This window comes from Pistacia vera, unplaced genomic scaffold (assembly GCF_008641045.1).
Source record: "Pistacia vera cultivar Batoury unplaced genomic scaffold, PisVer_v2 Contig144, whole genome shotgun sequence".
In the NCBI taxonomy this organism is placed as follows: Eukaryota; Viridiplantae; Streptophyta; class Magnoliopsida; order Sapindales; family Anacardiaceae; genus Pistacia; species Pistacia vera.
Genome location: NW_022195510.1, coordinates 460877 through 481196, shown reverse-complemented (window position 1 = coordinate 481196; position 20320 = coordinate 460877). Strand labels below are relative to the sequence as shown.

General features: G+C 36.3%; 2 protein-coding genes and 2 long non-coding RNA genes across 4 annotated transcripts; 3 read left to right on the top strand and 1 right to left on the bottom strand.

Annotated features, from left to right (window-relative positions):
* Nucleotides 1–643: 643 nt before the first annotated feature.
* On the top strand, nt 644–2397 carry LOC116123674. Its single transcript, XM_031409423.1, has 4 exons — nt 644–812; nt 997–1978; nt 2062–2248; nt 2341–2397. Exons 1-4 carry the CDS (start codon nt 644–646, stop codon nt 2395–2397), a joined length of 1395 nt encoding a protein of 464 aa, XP_031265283.1.
* A 9500-nt stretch (nt 2398–11897) lies between these two features.
* LOC116123634 lies at nt 11898–14661 on the bottom strand. The gene is made up of 3 exons (XR_004127071.1): nt 14479–14661; nt 13530–13596; nt 11898–12093 (listed from the first exon to the last, which is right to left on the bottom strand). It is a non-coding gene; the product is annotated as an uncharacterized LOC116123634 (long non-coding RNA).
* A 1610-nt stretch (nt 14662–16271) lies between these two features.
* Nucleotides 16272–16975, top strand: LOC116123720. Its single transcript, XR_004127073.1, has 2 exons — nt 16272–16505; nt 16721–16975. It is a non-coding gene; the product is annotated as an uncharacterized LOC116123720 (long non-coding RNA).
* A 1176-nt stretch (nt 16976–18151) lies between these two features.
* LOC116123673 (protein DOG1-like 4) lies at nt 18152–18948 on the top strand. Its single transcript, XM_031409422.1, has one exon. It carries the CDS (start codon nt 18152–18154, stop codon nt 18863–18865), a length of 714 nt encoding a protein of 237 aa, XP_031265282.1. The 3' UTR covers nt 18866–18948.
* The last annotated feature ends 1372 nt before the right edge of the window (nt 18949–20320 follow it).

Genomic DNA, 20320 nt, shown 5'->3' with positions numbered 1-20320 from the left:
AAAAAAAATTTTCGGGTCGGATCCATGTCACCCGACCCGGTTCACTAAAACCCACCCAAAATTACCCATCCCTAATTTTACCCTTGCTAGACTCACTCTGGTGAAAGAGCAGTTGCACCTCAGCCTCTCGGTCCCCACTCCTCAGCAGTGAGCAATTAAACCAATTAAGCTAAAAGTCACCCAAGTTCTACACGAATGATTCAGGTAAACTACTCTTTTTCTCTTTTCATTACATATTTGATTTGTAATATAATATTACAAAAACCTTGATTTGTTCGTCTTGCTCATTAAGAATATAAAAAAGTGATTTATCTTTGTTGATTGTTGAATACAACTGGAGGCAATTAAATAATATAATATTAGAATACCAAGAAATTCCTAGTTGCATTGTTTTATGGATAACAAATTTATAGACCTCTTGTATATAAGTTTTGATTTGTTTTCCTTACATTATGCTTCTTCATTTGGTTTTTTGTGGCCTCTTTTAGTCTATTAGATTAAGACTGAGATTTGAATCATGAGAAATAAGAAGGGAAAATTAGATGATATTACATGGGAGCATTGTAAAAAATTGAATGAGGAAAATAGATTGCATCTTACATGTAACTATTGTGGTATACCATATTGGGGTGGCGTAATACGAATGAAAAATCATCTTGCTGGAACCCATATCCAAGTTAAGCCATGTAGTCAAGTTCTCGAAGATGTTAAGATGAAATTTCAAGAGTTGTTGGTAGCAAAGAAAGTTAATAAGGATGATGATGATGATATGGTTGACATTTTTAAACAGCAAGATGTTAATCCAAATACGGGTAAAATTGATAGTTTTCTTAGTAAGGGAAAAAAAGGAAGTGGTTTTAACCAAGCGAAGAACTTTAAATGAAGTTGTGAAGGATAGGGAAAAGGTAATTCAAGGTATATGTAGGTGTCTTTATGGCAATGCATTACCATTTAATTTAGTTAAAAGTTCTTTTTTTGTTGACATGTTAAAGTTAGTGGGAGATTATGGAAGGGGATTGAAACCTCCTACTTATCATGAAGCAAGAGTTTCTTATTTGAAGAGAGAGGTTGATCTTGTGGGAGAAAAACTTGGAAAGTATAAAAATGAGTGGAAAAAGAATGGTTGCACATTAATGTCAGATGGGTGGACGGATGGAAATGGTAGATCACTGACTAACTTTCTTGTCAATAGTCCAAGTGGGACAGTTTTTTTGAAATCTATTGATACCTCCGAATTTATAAAAAATGCTCAAAAAATGTTTGAGTTACTTGATAGTGTTGTGGAGGAGATAGGAGAAGAGCATGTTGTACAAGTGGTAACTGACGGAGCATCCAATTATGTAGCTGCCGGTAGAATGTTAGAAGAGAAAAGGAGAAAGCTATTTTGGTCTCCTTGTGCGGCTCATTGTCTTGACTTGATTCTTGAGGATATTGGAAAGATTGCGGTATTCTATGACACCATTGCAAAAGCCAAGCAAGTCACAAGTTTCATTTATAGGCATACATGGGTGCTTAATTTATATAGAAAATTTTCAAAGGATAAAGAGCTAGCAAGACCGGCAGTAACAAGATTTGCAACATCTTTTCTCACATTGAGTTGCATTATGGATAGTAAACTAGCTCTTAGGTCCATGTTTGCATCAGAAGAATGGGCAAATAGTACACATGCTACTACAATTAAGGGGAAAAAAGTGGTGGATATTATCTTGAGTGATACAAGATTTTGGAAATCCATCCAATTTGCCTTGAAATGTGTGGATCCACTAGTGGAGGTTTTGAGGCTTGTAGATGGTGATGCGAAACCAGCAATAGGATACATCTATGAAGCCATGAGAAGAGCAAAGAATCAAATTGCAAAGAATTTCAACAATGTGGAGCATCGATATAGAGAATTATGGAAGATAATTGACACTCGTTGGGATTTTCAACTTCATAGGCCACTTCATGCAGCGGCATACTACCTTAATCCTAAGCAAGTGTTGATCATTTTTTTTAATCCATATAAAAATTGCTTGAAAATTTGAATTTAGAAATCTAATTTATGTTGATTTTATATATTAGGTACCATTATGATCCAAACTTCAATCCAGACAAAGAAGTTAAAATTGGATTGTACAAGGTAATTGAGAAGATGTATCCAGATGTGGAAACAAGAGTTGAAGTTGATGCTCAATTTGACAAGTTTAAAAGAGGAGTAAGATTATTTGAAATGGATATGGCCATAATAACAAGAGACAAAAACAACCGGGTATGTTTGCTTGTACGTTTTTTACATTTTTTTTTTTTTTGTTATAACTTAGTAATGTGTTTGTTACTTTTTTTTTTTTTTTTTTTAAATAGCTTTATGGTGGGACAGCTATTGAGAAGAGTGCAAAGAGTTGCAAACACTTGCCATAAAAGTCTTAAGCCTTACATGTAGTGTCACGGGTTGTGAAAGAAATTGGAGCACCTTTGAACATATGCATTCTAAAACAAGGAATCGTTTGGAGCAACAAAGATTGAATGCTCTTGTCTTTGTTAAATATAACCTTCAATTAGAAATGAGGCAAAAGCTTAGGGAGGAGAAAGGAGAGGCATATGATCCAATATGTTTATTGGACATAGAATCCGATGATGCGTGGATTATGGAAAAAGAAGATCCTTGCTTGCCGGATGATAATTCATGGATGGATGTTCAAGAATGCTTCAACATAGATGAAGGTGTAACAGACCGCCTAGCTCTAACACCCTGACTGGCCCGGCCACGGAGTTCACGCAGCTCCCTACGTGGCAGGTACTTACAACATTGGTCTGCAGTTAAAACAATCTTTAAGTACTTGAGAAGGACTAAAGATTTAATACTGAGTTATGGACATTCATAATTGAAAATCCAAGGATACTTAGATTCTGATTTTCAGTCAGATGTGGATGATAGAAAGTCTACATCCGGATTCATCTTTACATGTAATCGAGAAGTAGTTAGTTGGAAAAGTTCCAAACAGTCGACCACTGCTGACTCCACTACAGAAGCTGAATTATTGTCACTTCAGAAGTAGCAAAAGAAGGTGTGTGGATACGCAAATTTGTAGCTGAACTTGACATGGTTTCAAACATGAGTTATCCGATAACCTTGTTTTGCAACAATAATGGTGCTATTGCACATGCAAAAGAACCAAGAGCACACTAGAATCAAAACATATTCAGCATAAATATCATATTTTCAGAAAGCTTGTTGAAGCTGGAGAAATTTTGTTGCAGAAAACACCTTCAGCGGATAACGTAGCTGACCCACTTACTAAAGCAATGACACAGAAGCAATTAGATCATCATCTTGAGAAGATGGGTATTAGATACCACAACGATTGGCTCTAGTGCAAGTGGTAGTTTTGTTAGTGTATGCCCTAGGAACCAATCATGTTGTCGGTTCCAAGGCATTATGTTTTATATATATATGTTAATGTATATATTTTGTATATACATTTTATGTTATTGATAGAAAAAAGTGTTCTTATTTCACATGTGGTTTAATGCTTCATTTATTTATATGTATTACATGTGAAATGTCCGGATTATATAAATTTTTAGAAGATCAAAATCATCAAACTATTCCCTACATATGTAATATTAATTGGACAATAATATTACATAGTAGGCATGCTGAATGTCTCCGTAGAATATTATGTCATGGTATTAGTGTGGGTGATTATAAAAGTTATATCACTATGGCATTAGCATGGATAAGCGGTTAGTGAACTGTTTATCGAATATGACTATTTATGATTAATCACATGGACATTTAAAATGTAGTCAATGATTTATCATAAGATCGTACTAGTATATTATTAATCCTTAGACCTGAGATATCACGGTTGGATTCTGCATAAATACATATGGTTCGTATGGTGTATAAACACGAGGCTAATCATGTCATGTGTTAATAAGCCGATTTGGCCATGTGTTGTTTATGTGTGAGGACAAGTGATAGTCAAGATGGAATCCGTTGACTTGGTATAGATTGATATCAAGTTCCTAGACAAATTTCAAGATACATTAGAGAAGGGAAATCTCCGGCCGGGGTATATAAAATGTTACTTGAAAGGTTATTTCATGGTGACACGTTCCATATGTATTGATTGTCAATTTGATATAAAATTAAGATAAGGATTTTGACATACCATGAATCCATTCTTAATTGGGATTAGACAACGGAAGGATTTGATTATACAACACGTATGATTATAAAAGGGTTCGTTGGAGTATATTTTCATTGTGACTTAGGGGTTATAGAGCATTGCTAGATGCCTACCATAATCAGTGCGAGTTTTATTCATAAAGATTTATGACAAAATATATCAAAATAGACTATGATATTGGGCCCACGGCTAGGCCACAGTGAACCTAAGAGGTTACACATAAAAACTAAGGAGAATGGAGAAATAGCCAAAGAGGGTTGATTATCCAAGGTTGGCTAGCACCTACCAAGGGTAATAAAGTTATTTACATCATTATCATTGAATTAGATTCAATGGAGGGTTATATTAGTTATTATGAATAATTTACGAGTAAAATTGCTAATTGGAATTAAATGGAATTCCAATTCATAATTAATCATTTTCTTTATATTAAATTGGATTTAATAATGGGTTGTAATTGTAAACATATGAATAATTTAAGGGTTAAATTGTTATGTAAACAATTTAAGAGTTAAATTGTTAGTTGTGATTAAATGTTAATCCAATATTATTATTTAAAGAAGTTTAACAACTTCATAATAATTATGGAGTTATTTACAACTCCAAAACAATTATGGAATTGTTTAAGGAAGTCCAAAATAATTATTGAATTGTTTACAAGGCTATATATATAAAGAAAATGATATATCAATTTTAGGGCAGAGATCAAAATTTCTAAGAGCCATAAATGTCTCTCTTGGCCTAATTCTTCTTTCACCTTAGTGTGGATACTCTTTTGTCTAATTTCTCTTGAAATTAAAAGTCTCCAAGATTGCTAAGGACTTGAGGTAATAAGTTATACCTTGTTTTCAATTTGATTGAATTTTTTTTTGCAAAATATGAATATACATGTTATAGTATCACATGCATTATTCTCCATGTATTCCATCTTTCAAAGGAAAATAGTGGGAGCGTCGTTTAATAAAAGACCATATTAAATAATAATGAACTTTAAAATGACTTTTTCTTTTCTGCAATTGTAGATTCACCAAAATGAGCATTATGAACCTGCGACCGATGATTGAAAAAGAAAACAGGTTGGATGGATCCAATTTCTCAGACTGGTATCGTAATCTTCGAATTATACTCAAGTCTCAAAAGAAATTGTATATCTTTGATAAGCCATACAGGGCTGAGCCTAATCCTGATGCCATTCAGGAAGTAAATGATGCTCATCAAAAGTTCTTTGATGACGCTGATGGCGTTCAATGCTTGATGTTAGCATCAATGACACTAGTGTTACAAAAGCAGCATGAGAATATGGACGCTACTGCCATTATTCTACACATCAAGGAGCTTTACGAAGGGAATGCTCGACATAAGAGGTACAAGATGTCAAAAGCACTGTTTGGAAGTCACCTGACTGAGGAAGCCCAAGTTGGCCCTCACGTGCTCAAAATGATCGAGCACATGGAGAGGCTTGAGACTTTGGGGTTTGAGTTGGATGCAGAATTACAAGTGGATTTAATTCTGCAATCCTTGCCTGACTCTTATGCATCGTTCATAATGAACTTTAATATGAACACAATGGTAAAAACCCTGTCGGAGCTTTTGAACATGTTAAGGACTGTAGAGTAGGACTTGAATGTTCTACAGTCCTCGTATTGTTGGAGCTTTTCCTACGACCTTATTGTTGGAACTACATAACTGTTATTACGTACCTTCTATTTTTAGAAATATTATTTCAGTATCCGATTTGGATAATATAGGGTATCATTTTGAGATATCTAATAGATTGTTGTCCTTTAGTTTGAATGGTATTCTATTTGGAATTGCAAGGTTATATAACGGGCTATATGTTCTTGATTTAAACAATAAAGATATTCTCAATGTTGAAACTAAGAAAGCTAAACATAGCAATCAAAACCAGATATACCTCTGGCACTGTAGATTGGGTCATATTAATAAGACCCGTATTGCAAAACTTCAAAGGGATAAAGTTTTGGACCCTTTTGACTTTTAGTCATTTGAGGTATGCGAGTCATGCATGTTAGGCAAGATGACCAAGTCGCCTTTCACAAGACAAAGTGAAAGGGCTAGTGAATTGTTAGGCATCATCCATAGTGATGTATGTGGTCAACTAACAGTTGAGGCCAGATGTGGATATTCATACTTCATCACATTTACTGATGATTTCAATAGATATGGTTATATCTATTTTATGAGACATAAATCTGAAGCCTTTGATAAATTCAAAGAATTCAGGAATGAAGTACATAATATGTTGGGAAAAAGTATTAAAGCTCTTCGGTCGGATCAAGGAGGTGAATACTTAAGCTCAGGGCTTTCTGAATACCTAAAGGAATGGGGGATAGTATCACAACTCACCCATCCATAACACCCCAACACAATGGAGTATCTGAAAGAAGGAATAGAACCTTGCTTGATATGGTTAGGTCCATGATAAGTTTAAGTGATCTACCTGCATCCTTCTAGGGTTATGCCCTAAAGACTGCGAGTCACGTTTTGAATCGTATGTCGTCAAAGTTTGTAGATAAGACTCCATATGAGCTATGGAGTGGGTGAAAGCCCAACTTGTCTTATCTAAGGACTTGGGGTTACGAAGCTTATGTCAAGAAATTTACTTCGAACAAGCTGGGCCCAAAATCCTGTAAATGTATATTTGTAGGGTATCCAAAGGAGACCAAAAGATGCTATTTCTACCACCCAGAAGAGCGCAACATTTTTGTTGTTTGTACTGGTGTCTTCCTAGAAAATGAATTTTTTCTAAGTACCAGTGGGAGAAAAGTAGAACTCGATGAAGTTCTAAAACCACAAAATATACTAGACGAAGGACGGGATAATGTGCCACAGGAAGTGGTTGAACATCAGGAGGAGGTTTCTGATCAAAGCGAACCACCTTAGGTAGTACAGGAGTTATGTAGATCTGGAAGAGTACGCCATGAGCTTGAGAGATACGGTTATCTTGTGACTCAACATGGTGATGTACTAGTCTACCAAGACGATGAACCTAGAACTTACGAAGACACTATATTGGATCTAGATTCCGTTAAATGGCTTGAAGCCATGAAATCTGAGATGGACTCCATGTACCAGAACCAAGAATGATCTTTGGTGGAACCACCTGAAGGGATAAAACCCATAGGGTGTAAATGGGTCTTCAAGAAGAAGACTGACATTGATGGCAAGGTGCATACTTATAAGGCACAGCTGGTTGCCAAAGTTTTCAAACAAATTTATGGTATTGACTATGAAGCATAGTTAGTAAATACGGGTACGGTAAAAAAACGGTACGGGAATTTTACGGGAATGATACGGCAAACGATGAAAAATATGTTTATAAAAATTCGGCCTTAAAATTCGGATACGGGAAAAATATGATACGGGTATATACGGGTTTAATACGGTATATTGTCAATAATACGTTTTGAAAAATACGGTAATATTAATCCTGATTTTAGTATTTTTTATGATCATTGAATTGATTATTCTCTATTTTTCTTTATAGGTGTATGATTTATATTTTTTTAATTATAATATTTTAGTTTATTATTACAAATATTATAGAAGTGATCAATTATTAAATAAAACAAATAATTTTATTTGTTTTTTAAGTTGAAGAAGAAGAAGATAAGACAAACAGTGGTGTTTGTTGAAGAATAGTTGAAGAGGAAGAGAGGTAGAGACGCCAAAAAAGAGAAGAAAAGAGAAAGAGGGCACAAAAAAAGAGAAGAAGAAAGAAGAGGGCGCCAAAAGAAAGAAAGGGGGCCAAAAGAAAGAAAGAGAAAGGAAGCGGGCGCAGAAAAGGGAAGAAAAGGCGCCAAAAAGAGACTGACATCGCGCTTAAAAGACTGAGCATAAAACGACGTCGTTTTGATCAAATTTCACCTAAAACGATGTCGTTTTGGCCTAGTAAATAATAAAATTTTATTTTTAAAAATACGGTCGAATTATACGGAAATTATACGTGAATTATACGCGAATTATACGGCAAGGCATATAATTCGCGTATAATTCGGCTGTGTTTATAGAATACGGGAATTTGCGTTTTATATGCGAATTATACGGTTGGGCGTATAATTCGCGTATAAAACGCGAATTTACTAACAGGGCTATGAAGAAACCTTTTCGCCGGTTGCTATGATTAAATCCATGTGGATTATGCTTGTGATTGTTGCATATCATGACTATGTGATTTGGCAAATAGATGTCAAAACAGTTTTCCTAAATGGAAACCTTGAAGAGGATGTGTATATGACATAACCCGATGGTTTCGTTCTTGATGGGCAAGCTGATAGGGTATGCAAGTTGCAAAGATCCATTTATGGACTCAAACAAGCTTCAAGGAGCTGGAACATTCGTTTCGATGAAACCGTAAAAGAATTCGGTTTTATCAAGAACGAAGATGAGCCCTGTGTTTACAAGAAAGTGAGTGGGAGCGCAATGACATTCCTAGTGTTGTATGTCGATGACATACTTCTTATTGGAAATGATATACCAAACTTGCAGTCGGTAAAGACTTGGTTATCCAAGTGCTTCTCCATAAAGGACTTAGGGAAAGCAGCCTACATCCTTGGAATAAAGATCTATCATGATAAATCGCGTAAGTTGCTTGGCCTAAGTCAGAGTGCATATATTGACAAAGTACTGAAAAGATTCAGTATGGAAGAATCCAAGAAGGGATTTTTTCCGATGTCACATGATGTTTATCTCTCCAAGGATATTTGTCCTAGAACACAAGATGAGAGAGTAGGATGAAGATGATCCCATATGCATCAGCAATTGGATCCATCATGTATGTCATGTTATGCACTTGGATTGATGTCTCATGTGCTTTGAGCACTTGTAGTAGATATCAATCGGATCCGGGTAAGCGTCACTAGATGGCTGTCAAGAAAATTCTTTAGTACCTAAAGAGGACTAAGGATAAGTTTTTGGTTTATAGAGGGGAAAATGAGCTCACTGTAAAAGAATATAGTGATGCTAGTTTTCAAACAGACAAAGATGATTATCGATCACAATCAGGGTTTGTATTTTGTCTCAATGGGGTGTAGTGAGCTGGAAGAGCTTCAAGCAAAGCGCTGTAGCGGACTCTACAATGGAGGCCGAGTATATTGCATTATCAGATGCAGCCAAGGAGGCAGTCTGGATTAAGAAGTTCGTCACCGAACTTGGTGTGGTTTCCATGATTGTTGATCCAATAGACATCTATTATGACAACAATGGAGCAATCGCTCAAGCTAGGGAACCACGGTCTCATCAGAAGTCCAGACACATACTCAGACGATTCCATCTCATTAGAGAAATAGTTGAGAGGAAAGATATGCAGATCAGTAAAGTGCATACTGACAACAATCTCGCAGATCCACTAACAAAGCCTCTGTCGCAGCAGAAGCATGAACAGCATTTGAGATCATTTGGTATTAAATACATGAATGATTGACTATAGTGCAAGTGGGAGATTGTTAGAGTATGTGCCCTAGAGCCAATCAATTATTGTAGAAGTGACTCTTTGTAATAATGTTCATTGATCAATAAAAAGACATTTTATTCTATATCGCGTAAATCATATCGTATGTATTGATATATGTCTTTAGAATGGTAGAACCGTGATAAGGGTATCAAGTGTTTCAAATCTTGATGGTGAGAACCCTATGAGCACATATGGTGGTCATTCTAGAAACTTTCGTAGCCCCAGTATTATTCTGAAGTAAGGGGACAGATAATACGGTAAGGTTATCATAATGTTAAACGACTCTGTCAAAAGGCAGTGACTAATCTCACTTGTCAAGGTTTTTTGTGACAACCTGATGCAACATATAGGTGCTTGCTGTAGGCAAGTTCACTAGATTAACCCACTAGAGGATTCTATATGGATGGTAACCCCAGTGTCTATGGAACAAATCCTCTAACGAATGGTGGTGCATGTGATCCTTAGACTTGAGATCATTAGAGCGCCTTGTACACCGATTGGTGTAGTTTGACACTAGTCCAATGCAGTTCTATTCAGAGCTGTCAATACGGTAGTGATTGGCTGCATCAAAGAGTGTATCAAGACTATGGTGGATCGACAGAGGATTCATCACTACCAGGTACGGGAGAAGTTATCTCAAAGCGCAATTCAATAAATGGCAATGACACTAAAACTGTGACCACGGTGGGATTGAGTTGTTGCTCAATCCAGTTTATTATTCCGGTCATTGGTCCAGTAACTGAATATTTACATATCGAGAGTAACTGAGGTTGACACTATTTATGTGCCTCGGTCTCGATGAGATAACAGATGATGAAAGGATTGAATTGAACAGTAACCATATCATTGATAGGTAGCAATTTCGCTGAATCTAAATCTATCAGGTGGCCATGATGTCTTCCTAGGGGCCAATCTTGGTCTGTGTGTAGTGAGAAGATTAATTGGTGTTGATTGCGACACTACACACTGCCGGTATGATGAGGAGCCTATGGGTCACACACATAGAAGATAATTTAATAATCAGTTTGTGTAAAGGGTGTTTTCATCTTTTTAGACAGAATAGTATTTTGGTAATCTCACAGTGCAATTAAATTTGCTGAGGTTGTTATCTTTATTTAATTTGATACTAAAATTAAATAAATGAGATTATATTTAAATATGTGTACGCATATATTTAAATGAATTATTATTATTGTTAAATGTTCACAGATTATATATATATTAATTTAATTTAATTTAATTGAAATAATAATAATTAAAATAAAAATATCTAAATGGGGCCATTTGAACATAGGGGTTGTTTAGGTTGGTGCCTAAGCCTATTCCTAAGTGGAATAGGGTTTCACATGCACTATATAAGTGCAGGTATTCTATGAATTAAATAACACTTTCATTTTAAGTCATTTTATATCATATTCATTGAAAAAGCTCCAGCCCACTCTCTACCCCACGCCACTTTACTTTGTATGAATCCACGCCACTTTACTTTGTGTGAATCAGATTCATTTGATTCTTGTTCTTAATTCTTAAGGCTAAAAAAGATCTAGCAAATCCCTCTTTAGCTCTTCGGGTTATCTTCGTGTGAAATACCGCTGGTTTGATTCTACTTTGAATCGGTAGCGAACTCAGTTAGAGACAAACTTGAAGGAGCCTCCAAACGTGCGTATGAAGTCTAATCTTTACTCTGATCGTTCATATTACTACATAATATTTAATTTAACATATTATCTTTAATATTTGTATCCTGATCTTGGCTTAAAATGGAATCGATCGCTGTTTTATTTTTGTTTTCCGCAACCATGGGTTAGATCGTTTCCTAACATATGAATGAGGGCAAATGGTTGTGTTGTAGTGGAAGTGCTATGGGGAGAGGTTATGCAAGATTGTTTTGCTAGAGGACATATTGGACATTGTGGGTGTGGTATGAAAGCACTATGACCTAGTCTTTAATGAAGAATAAATGAATTTTTATTGATATTTGAATTACATTGGACAGATTTATTGTTTGTCCTACAATGGAGAAATTTACTAGAAGAACTATCAGGAATCCAGTAATATAGGCCACTAGTTACTCTACCCAAGTTCATCAGTGTCTAACACAACCCGTCCCGACCCTCCTTATCCCATAGGCTCCAGGCGCACCCATGAGACTCGGGTGATCGAGATGTGCCATGTGAGAAAGCTATAAAACCTGTTTATAAATAAAACATCATAAAAATGTAACGTCATTTGCATGTAAACAAATGTAATTGAAATTTTCACAAAATGAAATTTATGGTACCAGATTTTCCATATCTTTAATAATACAAATAAGAAATAAATACATGATGAAGGAAACATAAACTTTGCAGCGGAAAACAAAATACAACTATAAAATCTATGGTGAAATGAAGTCGTGTGGCCCAACCTTGAGTGAAATTCACTCCTCTGCACGATCAACTTCTAGACCTGGTGAGGGGAAAGAAAAACATTTGAAAACGAGGGGTAAGCTAGAAATGCTCAGTGAGTGGGAAATGGGTTAGTATGAAATAAAAGATTTCAATATACAATAAAAACACTCATGCTTATAAAATTTTATTTCCGTATACACATTTTATAATATAAGTCATCTTTCATAACACATGTTAAAATCTCTCATGGCAAGACTTCTTTCTGAACACTATTATGGTAAACGAATAAATACTCATGTTTCTCTAAAACATCATTTCTAAGAAACAGTTCTTATATGGATAACATTTACATTTATAAGTTCCCATTTTCAGATAAATGATATACATATACAAACCATCTCTCAATCACATGTGAAAACTCTCACCCAACTAGTACCCTGGGGAAAATCTGTCATACCTAGTGGGCGTCCCACACGCAGGCAGAGCAAGGGACGTACCTGTCATACCCGGCAAGATCTATCATCGCGCGGGCAGAGCCATTGAAACTGTCATACCTGGCGGACCACTCAATGCCCAGGCAGAGCCAATAAAATCTATCATACGCATGCACAGAGCCAAAATCTGAAACTGTCATACCCGGCGGAATCCTGCATCGCTCGGGCAAAGCCAAAAAACTGTATCTCTAGGGGATGGGTACTTCGTAGGGTGGTTTTAGCACCACAACAATCTCATACATAATCTTAGGTAACATGTAAGTCAAGAGTATATTACATATGTACTTATAAATCATAAACAAATATCACTTTCAAAAGTCAAAACTCATATAACACATTATAATTATAATTAAACCCAAAAGCAAAAGCAAAATAATAATAATAATAATAATAATAATATATGAATATTTCCCATAAGGATAAGACATGCCAACATGTGAGATTTCATGGAAAATAGGGGGTAAAATGCAAGTTTTTAGAATATACTTTCAAAACTGACGAAAAGCACCCCATTTTCCCTTTTTACCGAGAAAATTATTACTAACCTCACAATCTCAGTCTTTTCTTTAACATTTTAACAACCGAAATACCTTAACTCCCAGCATTTTAAAACACCATGGAAATCAATTTTCTCAAAGACAGTCCAACTGGAAGCATACAAGTGTATTTAACCAACCAACTTTTAGTCCAAATACATAACTCAAGCACCTCTCAAAATGCAGTCCAGCCGAGTGCATGCAACCCAAAATATCCAGCCACCATCACAGTTTATTGAAACAGCCAAATGCATGCAAGTTTAATTAGCAAGCAAAGTTCATTCCCTTTAAAACTCAAAACAACCACTCTAGAATCTGTCCGAAAACATGCAAAGAAAAAAATAAACCAAGCAAGCTTCACATTTTGCTCGAACCTCATCAAAATACAAAAATGGCATACTAGAAAATAACATACAAGCATAGATCTGAAATTTTTAAGGAAAGTTTTTATTAAAACCACTCACCGTTTGAAGCTCGACCCTTAAGCCGAAAAATGATTGAAATCTTCTAATAATGCCCCCGCTTGCCTCCCTATGTACAAAATTTAATTAATCCTCCATACATAAGTCCCCATAAAGTAACACCTCAATATTAAAATCATTGGACACTTCACACACCAAAAGATTAACATAACTTCTGCTTTAACAAAACTGTCTCATAATCGAACATCGGTTGCTCTCAGATTTTTCTTAAAAATTCTATTTATCATTTTAAGCCATAATTTTAACAGGGAGTTCTAGAGACACATAAGTTGTTCCCATAATTTTCTCAAGTCATTCCAGAATCAATAACTATTTAAAACACAATTTCCTTTCAACTCATTCAAATCTGTCCCCTGTTTCCAGATTGGGGTTACTGACTTGAAAAATTCATAACAATTCAGCCCTTAATCCAAACCTCCTGAAACTCTCCAGAATTAAACTAGACACATATAGGATTAACCGGAATTTAAAATCACTCAATTTGGATAAGAATAGATGCATCAAATCAGTTTCCAAAATACATGTTCTGCAGAAAACGAAAATTCCAGAACATCACAAGGCAACTTCAAAAATCCATATAAAATTCAATCCTTCGAGTTTTTGTGTGAAATAAATTTCTAAACACTCCTAAAGAAGTCTACAACAACATATCCAAAATTCAGCTTCAAAAAAAAACCCAAAACATACAGATAATTTTCGGAGTTCCAGATGGTCAGATTTCTGTACAGTAAACCCTTACATCAAAAATCATATCTTTAACCCATTTTTGTTTAGAAACAACCTCTATGTTCTACCCACACCAAATTATTAAAATCAATCTCCCTATTTTAGTTTTGTTTTCATGAATTTATACCAAATCATAGACAAAACAATCCAAAGAGAGTTCTGAATCATAAATCACCAAAAAGAGGAAATATCAAGTTTTGCTAACCTCCCATTTGCTTGATCTTCCTCCACTCTCCGATCACCGGAGTTTTACTCGCCGGTGGCCCCTTTTGCAGCCACCTCCGTCGGTCTCCTATCTCCTCTCTCCCTCTATTCTTGGTTTCATCTTTCTCTCCCTTTTTTTTTCTTTTCTTTCTTTCCTTCTTCCTCTCCTTCTCTTCTTCTTCTTTCTCTCATCTCTCTTTTCTTTCTCTCCTTCTTCCCCGTTTTACTTTTAATTGAATGATCACTGTTCATCAAAATATCTAAAAATTTTCAATTTAGTCCTCACTTATTTCAACTATATATTGTACTCCCCAAAACTTTCAAATTATTACACTTTACCCCTAGAGTCACAAAATAAAATTTAATAAAACTCCATAAAAAAAATACGGGGTATTACAGTGTCCCAGTCAAAGGGTTTTGAAATTCACATGTATTCGAGTGAAATTTTATAATACAGTGATTATCAGTACAAATTTTGGATACGAATATAAGGTTGAATTGGAAATCCGGAACAAATAGGACATTCTTAAGGGTGAGGTGTTTACTAAGTTGAATTGTTCCTATATGTGTGGCAGGTGCTATAATCCCATTCAGCATGTGAATGGAAATGGATGATGTGTTGGATTTGTGGGTAAAAAAAATTTGGTTACAAATGATATGATCACTAGCCCTGAATCAATAATCCAAATATCATCTTTAATTGAATTTAAACAATAAGATGTACCTACAAGAAGCCGAGGACATCTGAGGACGTTGATTCATCATTTGAAGCAATTGAGTGTATTGTTTCGTGCTGATCATAGGTGCAGAGATTGAATTTCCAGATTTGTCAATAGGACGCCCATGTAATTTCCAGCATCTATCCTAGGTTGACTTCGTTTGTTGCAATAGTCACAATAAAATTTATTTTTCCCTGTTTTGTGTGCTTCAGGCTCATTTGACTAGTTTGACCCGGTTGGGCCATTTGACCAAGCGAATCCATTCGGCCCATTTGAATTATGAAGACTATTAGACCCAATGGACTTCAACAGTGATGTGGTAGCATTTGGGTTGTTGGATTGAGAGATCAAATGGTGGTCGTTGGATGGAGGAAATAGATTTGGGCCTTTGGGTTGTTTATATAAAAAAGGATGTTGAGAAGGGTTTTGAAACCTTTGTCGCAGCTTATTCAGATTTTTCTCTGAATCTTGAACATCCAAAACACTTTGGCGAGCTTTGGCGAAGGCAGTGGCATCGACGGATCTGAAGCCAGTCACAACAACCTGTCGTTGACTCTCTTCTTGCATGGCAAGCTGAAAACTCGACAAAGATCTGGTGGCGATGTTGCGGCTAAGATTTGTGTCCGAAACGGCAGGAAGGCCTCATTGAGACCCAAGAGAAAACGGCTGAGTCGTGCTTGATTGCGAATCCTCTGGTATTGTGCGAGGGTTGTCGGCGATCCCTCAAGCTTTTCTTTTGCAGCGTCTAACTCATGCCATATATCAGACAATTTGTTAAAATAAAAAGTCACGGTTGCATTACCTTGACTGATCTCAGCGAGTTGTTGCTAGAGAGTGTATATTTTTGCTAAATCCAGCGTTCCATACATATCTCTAATATTTTGCCACATCTCTGCAGCAATTTCAGTTGGCGGTAATCCAGCCACCACTTCGAGAGATAAACAGTTGTTGAGCCTAGATCTCACGAGCATATTGCACCTCTTCCAGTAACGGTGAAAGGGTGAATCCAAAGGTGGTGGTGGGATAGTGTGGTCAACAAAGCCTTCTTTGTCTTTAGTGACGAGGGCTCGTCGGAAATCTCTTGCCCATGTTGAGTAGTTATCAGATCCGATTAACTATTGCTTGATAAGGGTAATTAACGATCCATCGGAGACCGGTGAGAAGAGGACATCGCCTGATTCAGGGCGGTGACCGATGGGTCGAACCATTTGGAAGGTGAAAGGATATGGGTTTTGACCCGTGGGTTGAGTTGAATCCGGGTTGTAACCCGATATACCAAAGGGGAATGGGTTTGGGCCTATAGTGAGAGGTGGGCTTCTTGTAAGAATTGGGCTTATTGTTATTGTTGGGCCAACTGTGGGATTTGGGCCATTTGTGGGGTTTGTTTCATTGTGGGTTGATTTAGTAGTGTGTGTGTTGGTTGCCATTGGGCTGTTGGATCTGATAATTTTCTAGAAATTGGTTTCGGTGATTGACGAGTTGAATTATGAGAGAAACTAATAGAGTTTCTGTTTGCTTTTGCAGGGACAGAAAAAAAAATAAAGTTGCGGAAGCTAAATGAAACATAATGGCTCTAATACCATGTCAGAATATGATAAAGAAAGATAGGCAAGAGAGGCAGAGGAACAAAGATGACAGAGTGCCTAGAAGATAAAGGAAGAAGATGAAAGAATATTTATTTTCTGTGTATTTCAGTATTGTAATGTGTCTAATTTATACAAGTTTATAAGTGTAAAATATGGAAATACAATCAAATATAATCAATGTAATTACATGAAATCAGTAATTGTAATTCCTTCAATCAAGCCATAATAGTTCAAGCCATAATAGTTTCAGGCTTCAATTAAGCCTGGATCACAGCACTATGTAATAATCATATTCCATCACTATGTACGTTCATTGGAGCTAGTCTTCAAATGTACATATACCCAGTCTATGTACAGCTACATCCATGGAATCAGCTCTGCTCTGTTCATTTTTTTGTCGTAATTTGTGGAATGCTTATTTTCAATTCCAAGTTGGCTTTTGGTTTTGGGAAACTGGGAGCTAAAAGAAGAAATTTATAATGAATATTTCCTCTTTTGTTTTGGTCTATATACCCGTACCGTATAATTTAATAGTTATCATATTATCGATAAATTATTATTTATATTACAATCTCACATTTTATAACATTTTAATTCAATACTATTAACAATCTAATATCTCAATTTAATTCTTTTAGTAGAGAGGATCATAAGAATCAGTGGGAGTCAAATATATGGGCCTTCTTTTCTTTCCAATTGCAGATGTCATCAGCAGTCACCAGACTAAAGAAGATGACGGAAAAAAAAAAAAAAAACAAGCGGATTGCCGGATTCCACGCGTTTAGGACGTGTCGTAAATTGGCAGTGTAGCAGTAAGAAAGAAGATGAAATTTGTATGCTTGTCCAAGCATCATCATTCCAAAGGGCGTATGCACGTAGATGTTTCTTAGCATCGCTCTGGCGGTGGCCTAATCTTTCCCAGTTGCTAGTGTTCACTGGCTCTCACTCTCAGTCAAACCACACCCACACCGAAAGGACATTAACCAAAACTCTTCTAAATGTATGTAGATCTAACCGATGAAGCAATTAATTCATGCGTCACCACCTTCATAAAATTAACTACAACATGAACACCTCATAACACATAACCAAAGTCATTCACAGGATGACAATGAATATTTTTCTTTTTTAATGATTAGGTGTTCAGACTAGTTTGTACGTACCTTAATTAATATTTGGAGTTCATTGAACACCTTACAAATTCAATGTCCCAAATTAAGCTATAAATGTATTAACTGACAATAAGAGAAAGTTAATAAAAAAAGCAAACCTTCTTGATCCCAATTCCCAAACCAACCCCTTGGGGTTGACGGGGCATATTTCTTTACCTATATAAATATGATCTTTGGCTTCCCAGACTCTCAGCACTATGGCATATCAGCCTACAGGTCACCCAAACGTTCAGGTGAAATTTCAGGAATTCTTGGATGGCTGGCTTATTCGTCAACAAGACTTGTTTGATCGGCTTATTCTTGCAATCAAACCAGAAAATATTCACAAAAGTGATGATCAACATCAAACCCTGATTGATGAAGTTTTGTGTCATTATAAGCAATACTATGAAGAGAAATCAATAACAGCTAGAGAAGATGTGTTTCTCTTCTTTTCTCCACCGTGGTTCACTTCTTTCGAAAGAACTTTCCTCTGGATTGGTGGGTTTAAACCATCCTTGGTTTTCAAAATACTAAACGGCTCTGTCAAGGACATGACAGACGAGCAACAAAATAGGATGGAGATAGTAAAAGTAGAGACGAAAAGTGAAGAACGAGAGCTAACAGAGACAATGGCGATGATACAAGAAAACATAGCGGCAGGGCCATTACTGATATCGGCGAGGCGTGCTCAAAATATGGTAGATGGTGAGGCATCATCAGAACTAGAGGCGGCCATGAGAACCCTGCGCAGTGGAATGGTGGTGGCCTTAGATACGGCGGATGGGCTTCGTGCGACGATAGTGAGGAAGGTTCTGCAGATTCTGTCACCGATACAGACAGTTCAGCTTTCGGCGGGAGCCGCTGAATTTCAATTAAGAGTTAGAAGATCAGGTTTGGAGTGGGACAGACAAAGGGTAAATAGCGAATAACGGTGGCCCAACTGATCATACTGACGGAAAAAGCCCACAAACTTCTGAGATTTCCTTTCCGTAAGCCTGCTTTTAATGTTTATGCCCACCAAAACCAAATAATTAATAAAATTTGCAAGTATCATTTTTATTTTTGATTTAATAGTTAAGAAAATTTATGCTTTCGTCCCGCACCTCTCTTAATTGATTCAACATTACATATTTAAGTAGTATCGTTAACTTTTTATTTGAAGTAAATCAACTCAAACGTACTACACTGCACAAATTCATGGGTTGATGATGTGTATATGGGCAATCTTGAGGGTAACTATTGTGTGCAGGAGAGCCAGAGGCCAATCTTTCCTGAGCTTCAATTAGTTTACATAGATACTCGTAAGTAGGAAACCGTTAAACATTTTGTAACGTAGTTCTGCAGCATATGGATGAGAATGACAAAATGATGATACCTTATGCTCTTCAAACTACAGCTTAATCGCTAGACATTCCTGTTAGTGTGAGCTAAGGGCCAAGTCTAACAGGAAGTATATTTTCATCTGGGTTAGATTACGATGGGTTCTAACTATGAGCCTGTTCATATCTCCCGCTTCGGGGATTGGGCCCATTTGAACCACTTCAATTCAAAGAAATTTCACACTAATCACTACTCGTAAAAACCATTCTTAGATGATCGGGTGGGACGAGATGGACTCTTGAGTGTATTACTTAAGAGATTTTGAGTTCAATTCTCCTCAGTTGCTAATAAAAGTGACCACTAGAGGGTTTACCTGGTCATTAACCGCAAGACTCTAAAAGATTTAGTTGAAATACATGATAAATTGTGCTTAAACAAACCACCTTACCCCCCCCCCCCCCCCCCCCCCCCCCCCCCCCCCCCTTCTCTTCTTCAACCAACAACTAATTTATGTTATATGAATTGGGTAAATTTTGTTCAATCGCTTCAATAAACACTTCTTTGTCGAACAGATTTATTCATGAAAACTCCACCAAAATCAAAGACTTATCCCAAAAAAAAAAAAAAAAACAGAAACTTGTCCATATAATAAAATTGAATCACTTGATTTGTATTAAGTGGATCATATGTCTAGAATGCCCATTAAATATTGAGACAAAGAATGGTGGGCGGGCTGAGGCTAAAAAAATAAATGGGCCTATAAAATTATAGATAACACGCGTGTAGACGCGTGAGTAGTGCTGAGTCCAAAGCAAAGCAACATTCCAGAATCTAAAAAATGGCGAAGAAGTTTCATTTTCATATTGTCTGTGGCATTCCCCAATTCCCGGTGGCTCTCACCGCCAATCAATTTCAATCCATACAAGTCCTTACCCAACTCAAAAGGGCTAACATCCATATATCCATCCAAAAAGACTTAGGAACACCTTCACCACGAAGCAAAATCACAAAATAATAAAAGTTCTACCTTTATTACTAAGTATTTATTTTATTAATAAACAAAT